At 48.8% G+C, this 12,166-nt stretch overlaps 1 protein-coding gene across 10 annotated transcripts in view; it reads right to left on the bottom strand.

Annotated features, from left to right (window-relative positions):
* NRXN2 (neurexin 2) overlaps positions 1-12,166 on the bottom strand; it is a 318,520-nt gene that overhangs the window by 33,743 nt on the left and 272,611 nt on the right. For 8 of the 10 annotated variants that reach the window (XM_088137492.1, XM_088137483.1, XM_088137484.1 and 5 more), the window contains 2 exons: positions 11,934-12,023; positions 107-429 (listed from right to left, as the gene is read on the bottom strand). In XM_088137492.1, the coding sequence (XP_087993618.1) occupies positions 107-429; positions 11,934-12,023 (413 nt within the window). The remainder of the gene's footprint in view (positions 1-106; positions 430-11,933; positions 12,024-12,166) is intronic. The other 2 variants (XM_088137489.1, XM_088137490.1) reach the window with 1 other exon arrangement.

The raw sequence follows: 12,166 nt of genomic DNA, 5'->3' as shown, positions 1-12,166 counted from the left end.
CCTTCCTTCCTTCCTTCCTTCCTTCCTTCCTTCCTTCCTTCCTTCCTTCCTTCCTCCCTCCCTCCCTCCCTCCCTCCCTTGCCTGGTCCTCCTTTAGCCCACTAACCTGAGTAATACTGTCCCGCATGGTGGGAGAACGGCCACGCCGTGTGGTGGTCGTGGCCATGGTGGTGGTAGTCTCCATGATGGTCGTGGACATATCTGCCAGCAGGGTGGTGGCCGTGGTCTCGGTGGTCATGACGGATGGCACCTCGCCCACGAGCCGCAGGTTGCCCTCCACCTTCACGTTGGGGTCGCTCTCGGCTGCCAAGGAGAGAACCTTGAGCCCGTTGTAGTACAGACCCGAGATCTGGCCCTGGAAAGGTCGACCTTGGTCCCGGCCTCCGATCTTGATGGCGGCCTGGCTGTTAAAGATTGTCAGCTGGCGACCTGCCGGGGAAGGAGCCACAAAGAAGCAGAAAGAGAAGGGGGAAAGGTGAAAAGGGTGCTCGGCCTTAGCATCCCGAAAGAAGAGCTGTCAAGACGGGCTGGACGAGGCATTGGATTACAGCGGCCCCCACCCTGTTCCCCATTATTCTCCAGGCTTCCACACACCAACCTGACCTTCTGATCTTGCACCACACCTGGCACAGGGTTCCTCCCCAACCTGTGTCCTGAGTCCATACAACACCCTGAACCCTGAGCTAACCACATACGCTGGGCTCGCGCAACACACTAAGCCAGCCCCCGCAGGCCAGGTTCCAACTAACCAGGCTTAGCATGTTGTGCCAATGCAGTTAGTAGAACTTTCCCTGGCCTCCTGATGGGAAGTGTGGAAATCCAGCCACCAACTCCACCGGCCTTCCCCTGCTGCCACCTGCCACCAACACTGGGTGGCATTTGCCTCTCGGTTTCCTTATTCATCTCCTGAATGGTCCTTCCTTCCCCATCCTCTTCCCATTGACCCCTCCTTCCTCACTGAGTTTCCTTCCTTCCTTCCTTCCTTCCTTCCTTCCTTCCTTCCTTCCTTCCTTCCTTCCTTCCTTCCTTCCTTCCTTCCTTCCTTCCTTCCTTCCTTCCTTCCTCTGTAAATGCCTCTGGCCAAGCAGATGGGACCTCCTGCCTCCGCCCCCTGCGACCCCAAGACGTGGGGCTGGCTATCCGCTGCAGGAGTGGCGAGGACAGACGAACTGTCCCCGGCTGAGCCATGAAGCCCAAAGGAACCCAGTGCCACCTCCCCTGTGCTCATCGCACAGCTCTTCCCTTTCTGATTAATGCAGCGAGGTGCATCAGCAACAGAGCTCAAGCGCTCAGCCTCTCGGTCCTGCCTTCCCTCCCTTCTCTTTCTCACCACCCACCCCGGCAAGAGGTTCACAGCTTCTCCCACTGACTTTGCTGAGCCTCCCAGGAATACCGCTGGGCCTCTCCAAGACATCTCCCATTCCAGTCTGGGCTCCCTACAGACAAAGGGGGAGCGAGGACAGGGCAGGGACCAGAGGAACAGAGATGTGTTTTCCTAACTGGAAGTGAAGTCTGGAAAAAGCAGCTGAATATAGGCTTAGTTTAAGATCTAGTGCTAATTTTGCAGGGCCAAGACTATCCCATACAGCTGTGCCGTTCCCCTTTCAAGCCCCTTGACCAACTGCAAACCCCTACTGTCTTTCTGGCTGGGTTTGTACAACGTGCACACTCAGTGGAGAACTTAGCAGATGCATTTGCACACGTTGTTAAGCACTCCACATTATTGAGTTGGGTTAGTTTACGGTTCAAAGTATTGTGTGAATCCAGAAAATGGGTTCATTCACTCCCCTGGTAAACAGAATTGTGTGTAACTGGGCCAGTAAAAGACCGCCCAGCTTCATTCACAAAAGACACTAGGCTTGGCCTTGTTCCTGTGCACAGCTTGGCGTATTTGGATCATTGATCTATTAGATCAGTCTATGATTCCTTGAGTCCAGAAAACAGATAATGTTCAGGATCAAAGTTCAGCATTATCCGCACAAGGAGACAAAACAAAGTGATGGGTAACCAGGTCAATCTTGGGCTAGCTGCATAGTGAGGTGGGAGCTGCCTAGGAGACCCACTCTGGAAAAATTAGGAGAGTGGAAAACGAGCTTTGCAAAAATCTTTCCTGTGTGGGTGGCCAATAAGGGTTTGGGTCCTGCTGGGATTTTCCCCACCAGCTGTGGTTTGCTGTTATTTCCCAAGCATGCCAAAAATTCAGCAATTGGTCAGGTCCATGGTGGAAGGGAACAGGAAGGGCCCCCCATCTTCCACCTGTCTGGTTCTCCTGTCAGATGGGACAAAGAAGTTGCAGGGCCCAAACTGCATAAGGTGAGGGCAGGCATTAAAAAAAAGAGGGGACCAACCCTAGAACTACATCAGAAAGGCAGATTTGCAGGTTCACACATGGTAACCACGCTTCTTGGTTACTAAATGACCATTTTCTGGGATTGTCCAATACACTGAAGCATCAGCTAACTCAATGGGCTTCGTTTCATTCCACACGCTAAGCCACAAGGCCAACGTACCAACCCAAGTTAAAACTGGCTAGGCTTATCATGTCGAGTGAACGCTGGGCCCAGCACAAGTCATCCACTGGCCTAGTTAGCGTGTTGCCCAAACCCAGGCAGTCAAGAGATGCAGGCAGGAGGGCCAAGGACGGGCCCCTTTGCTTCAGTTCAGTTTCGCTCACAGCAGCCGCCAATTGGAGCCACCCCCCATTCTCAGCTGCCCAAAGTCGGGAGCAGCTGGGTGGTTTAACCTGGGGCAACCTCCCACTTTGGCACACGAGGGCGGTCTGGAAGAGAGCCCGGGGGAGGCCGGTGAGAAACTCTGACGGGCTTCTGCTGGCACGTCAAATGCCTTTGGAGCCTGCATGTGGGGCCAGAAGGGATGGAGCAAACTGGGGATGGGTGCAGCCAGCTCAGCAGCTGCTCGGGCTGGGCCTGGGAGCAACGCCTGCAAAGCTGCAAACTCCACTGTGCGGCGGGAGGGCATCCCCCGGCTGTTCGTTCAAGCGGTCTGGGCTCTGATGTGCGGATGCGTGCACAACCCAGATGGGGAGGGGGAATATTAATGGGGCTGTCTGATGCAAGCTAAACGAGCATCTCCAGATGAAGAGAACTGCTTTCCTAATTAGCTAAGGAGGAAATATATATGAATGAATATATACTTCCAAATGTCCAAAATAAAACCCAGACTTTTCCCCCCCCATTTCCCCTCCTTGAGAAGTTTGCAAGCAGATCTTTTCAACCCTCTTGAGTATCTTTTTGGCTCCTTTTGGTTTAGAAAACAAGAATGTTTTTTATTTTAAAGGCTGTTTGCTCCAGGATAACGGATCAGGCCCAAAATATATTACTTCCTTGCAGGGATCCATCTCATCAAGGATTTTTCCCCATCCCCATTTGGTTTAGTTAATTAGGTTTGGCTCTTAAGGCCACTTTCTTCCAGATTTAATGTTGTTTTCTCCCTCTGTGTTTATTTTGCCTCCCCCTCCAGGACCCCTGTGTAGTTTCCACATGTATGCAGTGGTACATATATGAACTGCCGGTCCCATGCATTTGCCAACAAACTTCGCTGGGTACAAGACAACTCAGAGACCAAGCTGAGATGCTACAATGAAATAAATGCATGTGAGTAAAGCCAGAGTGCTATTTGGCTAAAATGTTACTGCTCAATTGCAAACAACGTGTGTCTGTGTCTGTGTGCACGTCTGTATACAAGAGAGACAGAAAGAGAAAATGGCACCGAGGCCAAATCAAACATCTGTGTGAGCCGAGATGATTTCGCCATCCCTGCGAGTGATAATTCAGAACAAAACTGGCTAATATAACCCTCCCATGGCATGTTTGTGTAAACCATTATTGCTCAAGCCTGCGAGCACCCCCGGAGGCTCTTCACAAGACCCAGATTCTTGCTGCAATGACAGCCCTGCAGGGTGGCACACTAGAACCCAAGGAAACACAGTCCAGACACCAAGATGGTTCTCTTTCGGGGTACAATGCAAAGGAAGGATGAACTCCGCACAAAGGTTTGCACAACGTGGTTAGCTTGTTTCCTGAATTAAACTGCTTTCTGGGGCTGCAGTAGAAATTGACCAGATGGGCTGGTCTTTGCACCCCAAGAGTAAGGTGAAAAAGTAAGCTTAAAACTAACCAAGCTTAAACCACTGGGTAAACAGAACTAACAAGATCTTTTGCTAACCTGGTTAAGCATGTTGTGCCAACCTGTGTAAGGAGGTAAATAAAAGGCCAGGCTTTCCTTGATCAGGGAGGGGCGCTTTCAGCCTGGCACCCTCGTGATGCTCAGTAGGAAAAGAATGCGAGGATCGGTTCATAGGCCACCCGAAACATGACTGCCAGATTAATTCATTTTCTGAATTTGGGTAACAACGTCAAATCATAAACTAATTCAAACAGACTGGATTCACACATCACACACACACACACACACACACAACGAGCAAAGCTTAGCAGGCTGTGCAAAAGCCCACACCAGGTTTTCACTGGCCTGCTTAAGCGTCTTGTGTGAGCCCAGCCAGTGGATGGGAACTGTGGGAAAGCATCGCTTTGCTGGCAAAAGGCAGGAAAGCCGGCTGGGTGACTTTGGGCCAGTCCCTCTCTCTCAGCCTGGCCTACCTTGCAGGGTGGCTGTTGTGGGGAAAATGGAAGAGTACTAGGTTTGTTTGCTGCCTTGAGTTATTTATAAAAAATAATAAAGGTGGGATTTAAAAAATCTAAAACATATATATAAAGCTCAAAATGGCTATCAGCTGATCTGGTGGGCTGCAGCTCAAAGCAATTATAGGAGTAAACATTCGTGCATTATAAAATTGAGCTTTGGACCCTTCCCAAGCAAGCAATTTTCCTTTCCTAGTCACAGAGAAGCTAATTTGGGCTGGGTTTTTTGCAGGACAAGTAAAAAAAAAAACCTTTTCTTTGCCTAAGTTTATGTATCACAGTAATTCCTTTTCCTTTTCCTTTTCCTTCTTTCTCTCTCTCTCTCTCTCTGTCCCCCCCCCCTTCCTTGTCTTGTGCGGCCTGGAACCTTCTGAGAAAAGGCAAGATATAAACACAATAAAAAATGCGCCACCTTGTCATCTAATATTGTTATGCAAAGTGCAGGGAAGGCTAAGAACTCTGAACCCAGGACATTGTGGGCCAGAGGGAAGGAAATAGAGCTAAAATTAATTTATACCAACACTATACACTAGAGCTCTTCATAACTATTTCACTTTGTCAATTACCCTTTTTCTCACTATATCCATAAGCCACTTCGTACACTGCCTTTTGCTCCTTAAGCTTCCTCCTCTCTCTCTCTCAGCATCTCTTTGGCTCCGTCCAGCCACAACTTCTTTGCGCCCCTTTTTTATTCCTCTCCACCCACACGCTCTTCCCCCTGCAGCTGTTCTGCAATTCGATTCCCATTCATCCTGGCTGGATGATGACCGATGACCGGACACCCTCAAGGTACTTCGCTCTATTCAATCCACACTCTTTCAGCCAAGATTCCCTCTTGACCCCTTCGCTTCTCATTCCACGGCACATACTTCTTAAGGACCCATTTTCTCTGCATGCAACTTCCACTTGTTTCCTTGACACGCTTCACTCGGCCTTTCATGACAGCACCCTCTTACACGCAGCCATTTTTGCTTTTTTCAACATTCATTCCTCACCACAGCCCACAAACTACCCACTATATTTCTACTAGTCTTAGAAATTCTACACCCATTTTCCTTAGCATGTTCTACTATGGTATACAAACTCATCTACTTGCTCTAGGTTTTTTTGTCATTTATGGAGAACTTGCAATTTCCACTTTCCCTGTAAAACTTCACTTCCTTTGCCTTGACACATTTATTTTCAGATCCACACTCCTTGTTGCATCATTCAACCTATCAAACATTCAACGAAAATCACCTGGATTCTCATTTAACAATGTGGCAGTGTTTGTGTACAGAAGTGCATGCACTTTTGCATCTCCAACTAACGTACCCTTGACATCACAAAAAGCATTTCTTATACATTTATCCAGAAAGACATTAACCAACCACAGGGATATCACGCCTTCTCGTCTTATACTGGTTGTTCAGTGTTGAACCATTCGCTAAGCATCCTGTTTATATGCACTTTATTCCCATCTTAACCTGCTCTTAGCATGCTCAGCAACCAACCTTCAACTCCATTTTCCCACTGAACATCCCATAACTCAAACCTGTCACTCGATCATATAGTTCTTCTAAACCAACCAATGGACAATAAACTTTCTCCCATTCACACGTCTCAATGACTTGAATAAACCCTGATCTTACACCTCCTGCCAGGCATAAAGCCACATTGCAGTCCTCACATTTCACTAATTTTCCACAAACTGTAGTTTTGGCAATAATCCTTGCTACCTTCTTGCTGAAGAAGTCAAACATTCAAACATTCAATCATTCTTGCTACCTTCCCCTTTGCAGAGGCACAGAACAGCCTTCTCCCAGTCTTCAAACACAGATGCAGCCCTCACACGTTACATTGCACAACCGGTCACTCAATCTATATTTTAACACTTCTCCCACAACACCATACCTGCAGCCTTTTAATATTCTTGCAGCTTTACACCTTCCTTTCCATCCATTTTCTCACAGACACTAATATTGATAGCATTTGTTTCCATTCCACTCTTTGACATATCTTATTTGACAAATTAAGAAGCGGTTTTGTCCCGGTGGCCTGGGATTCAAAGAAAATCCGTAACTGGGCCTCCTGGTTCCCTTCATCCAGGCACTGTGGGATGAAAAGGGAAACTGTGAACAGGATCCACCTCTTGGCTTGCTCCCAACCAGGAAGCTGACAAAGAAACTCCAGGATCTCTTGAAGCAACTCGCGTGTGCTACCGGCATGTTCCGACAAAACATCCTGGCTGGGCTCCCTCCGTGCATGTAACTGAGTTAGCCTGTCTCCTACGCTGAATGGGTTCCTGGGTTTGCATATGCTGAACCAGGAATAAAACAAACCATGGCTAAAACTAACTATGGTTGGCTGTGCAAACTCAGACTGACCTGGCTAGTTGTGTGAATGTGACTTTGCGGGATCAGATGATGGGGGTGGAGTAAGACTTCCTTGGCCTGAAAGCCTCCATCAGCATCTCCGCTGCTTGGAAAGACAAACGGCCGTGTTTTGGGGGAGCCCAAAACAGAGTTGGCTAGTTAATGGCTCAGTGGGTTCTTGTCCCTGCCATGGATGGAGTTAGTTTCAGGCTTCAGTGACTGAATGCACACAGCATGTCTAGCCTGGGTTAACAAGACGCAGCCACCTTGTTCACGGTACAAGTTAATTACAAAGTTGGGCTGGGTTAAAAAGCCTCTTAGGAGACGCCACTGCTAAGTCCCCCGAGCTCTGCTGCTCCTCTTCTGGCTCACGTTTAGGGAGACCATGTCTATGAACTGGGGGGGGGGGGACTTCCTCAGTACAGCCTACAGCCCTGGGCTTTCTCTGTGGTCTCTCATCCGTTCTAGTCAGGCCCAACCTTATTAGCCTTTCAAGAGAATGCCAGTGTGGTGTAATGGTGAAGGATTTGGACTTGAAATGGGGAGACCCAGGTTCAAATCCTCCCTCAGCCAGAAGCTCCCTGGATGATTTTGGGCCAGTTCAGCCTACCTCACAGGACTGTTGTCCAACAGGTCTTCTTCTGTACTTAGAAAGAGCACGTGCCCAATTTAATACTAACATTAAGTTGTTACCTAGCTGAGCTCTTAGAGGAAAGGGGAATACAATTAAAACAACAAAGAAATAAAATGCCTCCTTTGGGGTTAAGCATTACTCAAACCCTGGACAAGGTTTGGGGTTGTTTGGACCACAACAGGGACAGTTTGCCCTTGCTTGGTCCTGGGATGTTCAGCTTCCCAGATTAGCCCCCAGATTTCCCAGGTTCCCCTAGGTTGGGCCTAACAACTTTGCCTTTTTGAGACCCAGGCTAGCCACCCCCATGATTAATTAAGAAGAAGCCCCCTTCATGGCAGGCTTGACTTTTCAGGATCTCCCAGAGAGTGGCTTGCTATCGCTTTCATCTGGGCTGTTTGCTCATCTTCCCAGTCCAGTCCAGACCTTCCTGGTGGTCTCTCATCAAAGCACGAGCCAGCTTAGCTTTATGACATCAGCCAAGGTTGACTAGGTGGCCCTATTAGGTGGCAACCTGAAACCTCTTTCAATGCCTCTCAGAGGTCGCGTGTGTGTGCGCACGGCACCTTCGAGTCAGTCCCGACGCCTGGAGATTGCATGAACCCTGCAGTTTTCTTGGCATCAATTCTGGAAGCGGCTTGCCCTGGCCTCCTCCTTCCCAGGGCTGAGAGAGGGACTGGCCCGAGGTCACCCAGCTGGCTTCATGCCCAAGGCAAGACTCAAACTCAGGTCTCTCCGTTTCCAATCCAGCACGTTTAACCACTACATCAAGCTGTGATAAAGCTCTCCTAACTTAAAGACGGGTGCCTAAAATTTTAAATCTCAGCTGTCCTATCCCATATACAAATGGGAAGTCCTGCTGTGGGTCTTTGTGGGTGTGTGTTTTTCTTTCCTTTGAACAGGAAAAATCTCAGCCACACGCTGCCCTTTCTTGGAGGGGCAGGGAAAAGAGAAGGTCTGGTCATAAATTCTTCATCTTTCCTACTGGGCAAATGTTACGAGGCCTCGAAGGGCTAAAAATGTCTAGGGTGCGAAAGCAAAGACCACGGGGCTAAAAAGGATAGTTTGGTTTGGAAAGGCACAGCTTCTGAATACAGACTAAACAAATCTGAGCTCAGCATGGACGTCCGACTGTTGTTTTGCAACGATTACGGAGTGGAGAAATTTGCTAGCCCTTAGCTGGTCTGCTCCCAACCAGGCATTTACTCCTAGCCGGATACGTGTTGTCCCAGGCCATGAGGAACGTTGCTTTTGAACCGTAATTCAGGAATCCATGTGATGCATGAAGCCAGGCAACTGTGGTTTGGTCAATAAAATGCAAATAAGCTCAGTGTGGAAATCCAGCCTATGACTCTTCTGTCTTGCCTTCCTGAGTCCAGCTCTCCCAACCGGCTGGGGATTATGGGAGTGGGAAGCCAACCCACCTGCAGGCCCTCAGGATGGCTCTGCCAGTCAAGCAGCTGAACCCACCCAACGCCCAGCGCTGAATCCGCGAGGGCTGCCGGGGGGACGCCCAGCCCTGCCCGGCCCAGCCCTCCCCAGCAGCCCAGGACGTGGCTGCCCTCTGAACGTCAGGCCTGTTCTGGGGTGCAGAGGACCTCCCTGCAACGTTCTTTCTTCCAGCGAGGAAGGAGGCAGCCACACTCCGGACGACCCTACAACGTCCCCGATGACAGCGGAAGCCCAGGGCGAGCCGGCGAGGGGGAGAGTTTGCGTCAAAATTTCAGGGGCGGTTTGCAGAAACAAGCGGGAAACCCTGTCCAACAACAGGCAGAAACTTCGTCTGCAAACTCTACAAAACTCTGGCACTTGTTGCCCGAGCCACCCTGCCCACCTGGGATAGTATGTAGTCCCGAGCCATTTTTCTTGTCCCGGAATTTTTTTCTAACTGCAATCATTGGTGTGATTTCTCACAAGTTTGAGCTGGGAAACTTGAAAAATGGGCAGAAAACCTCAAAAGTAGGCCTAACTCCAGTAAAACAGCCCCCTCCGAAAATCTCTCCCCAGGATTGTGCAGGAACAGGAGCACAATGGCCAATTTTTGAAAGTAACAATTTTTCACCTTTTTTGGGGGTGTGGGTACAATTATGGGTGGGAACAGAAGCACGAGGCCTTGGGAAGAAAAATCATTTCCCTTCCCACCCTTACAACCCTCCTGGACCTGTGAAAAAGAAGCTGAAATCATGCTCCCCAAATTAGCTCTGTTTTCGCAGGGAGAGGTGCTTGAAGATGGACGTGGAAATGGTTCGTGGAAAGGACAGACCCAAAGTGTGTGCCTCTCGCCTTGCGGGGTCATCATCGTGAGCCTCTGCACCCCAAAAATGTTGGCCCATCCTGTGTACACCCCCCCTTGTGATGGAAAGAAAAAGAGTGCATGGAAGAAAGTCCTGTTTTAATAACAATAAAGTGTTACTCACATACATTTATCCATTGTCACACTCGCAGCATTTCCCTTAATTCTTCACATTTCTTCCCCACCTTTATAACCCCCTGTTTTCACATCCATCTGAATTTCTGCTGCTTTTTCTTCCTTTTTTCTTCTCTCATTTTTTTTGTTACTCAAATGCTTTAGAAGTCCCTTTAATTATATTTTTTGTTGGTTTGTTGTTGTTTTTTTGTAACTATAGCCTGTTTAAACCATCAAGGCATAGACATTAAAAATATACATTTAAAAGGTCTTTTTCTCCCACCTCCCCCTTTAGAAAAGCAAGGTCACCTACGGATGATTATTAAGCCATTTGGAATTTAGCGGTTAAAAAAACTGTTTAGTACTTTGATTTGAGTTAAAAGCATGTTAAAGTGTGATTAGCTGGTTAAGTTATAATTTAGAAATGATCTTTCTGTTCTTTGGGGTTTTTTTTTCTTGTTTTGCTCATTCCTTCCCCGCTGAGTTTAAAGAGTTAAAGGTGCAGCTCTCGGCCCAAACCGAGTCAGATACATCATCCAGGAAGTTTAATAAACAGAGAGGTTTATTAAACCTCAAAGCTGGTGAGAAGAGGCAGAGATAAAGGCCAGGGGCGTTGTCCTAGTTAGGGAGGCAGACACATACTCTGGCCCCTCAGTGGGAGAAATTCAGGGATCACCTCTAGGTTGGATTCCTGCTTCATTCCCCTCCTCCCTGACCTGCTCACAGGTAAGTGAGCCTTCCTGGTCCCTGCGTGTCTTTCTCATCTTTTTCTGCTAAGGTCTAAATCTGTGGCTGCCACTCTGTGCCCGCCAGATGTCTTGGGGACGGGCCAGGTGGTTGATCCTGAAGGAAAGGCGGTCATTCCAGGGGACAACCTCTCACTGCAGATAGCCGAAGTCACAAGGGGGGAAAAAGTCCATCAAGGTTAAAAGCAACCAAGCTTGTGATGTCAGGAAGTGTGAGAGAGAAAGACACGAGAAGAGGGAGCATCTTTGGATCTTATGGAACCTCTAGAACAAGGACTTCCAACAGGACTTCCTGTCCTGGCTCAGGGCTGTAACTTTACTGATTAGACTTTACTTCCAAAGAAAGGGGAAGTTTATTCCAAAGCTGGGCCCCCCATCTGAGTGCAAAGCCTCAGGCGATGCCCCAGGTTCCCCCCAACTTGGCTGTCCTCCAGAAGTGTGAATTTCAAGTCCCAGAAGCCCCTGCTGGTGTGGCCACTGGAGAGAATTCTGGGAGGTGAAGTCCGCACTCTCCAGAAGAGCTTCCAAGCTGGAGAAGGATGCTCTAAGCCAAAGCAAATGCCAGCAAATGACTCTCCAGTGGCTTCCCTCGGCCTCCTGATCCAAAACGGCTGGTCCTTGTGACTTGCCATCAGACCGGCTTCATTCTTGGGGGGGGGCTGCTTTGCAGTGAGGCTTTGTGGCAAACGTCCTCAAGGTGAAAAGCCCTCTCAGAAACGCTGCCCGGCCTGCAAGCTTCTCTCTTCTCCTCCCACCCCTCGGTGCTTCCCTGATCAAGGCACGGCCTTCGCACACACGAGGCCTTCCTCTCCTCCTCGCACACTGCTGGTGGACGTGGCAAAAGGTGGCTGCATCTGAATCTGCCCACTGCTCAGCAGATCCCCCTTTCCAGGGGAAAATGGCTGTGCCAGCCCCATTTAGGGAGGCAACTGAACTAGTCCCGGCCAGTAGCCCAAGCCGGCCTGGGTGCTTCTGAGGATCCCCAGCTGCGTCTTTGCTCACCGGCCTGAACCACGTCTCTGCAAGCGACGCAAGGAAGGCGGAAGGGATGAAGAAGCAAGGGAAGAGGGCTGCACCTTTAACACCTTTTTTTACTTGCTTGTGAGTTAACCGGAATTAATTATTGTTAATTACCTTTGTCGAGTAGCCATTCATCTACTACTCGACCGAGTCGATACGGTATTCTTTGTCTAGCAATCGCCAGCCGTTCATTATCAGTGTTCCCTTCAAAAAGTTTAGAGAGAGATTTGTAGATGGTTAAGAGAAAAAGAACAACACCAAAAAAATTAAAAGAAATAAAAATAAAAATTAAGAATAGAGAGAGAGAGAGAAAAAAAGACATATACGCCATCTGGAAGGTCAAAGGT

This window comes from Python bivittatus, unplaced genomic scaffold (assembly GCF_059951505.1).
Source record: "Python bivittatus isolate LINGU-HERP-01145 unplaced genomic scaffold, Pbiv_v1 ctg000180_np1212, whole genome shotgun sequence".
Classification (NCBI taxonomy): domain Eukaryota; kingdom Metazoa; phylum Chordata; class Lepidosauria; order Squamata; family Pythonidae; genus Python; species Python bivittatus.
The sequence above is the reverse complement of the archived record's forward strand: the minus strand, read 5'-3'. Positions and strand labels throughout refer to the sequence as shown.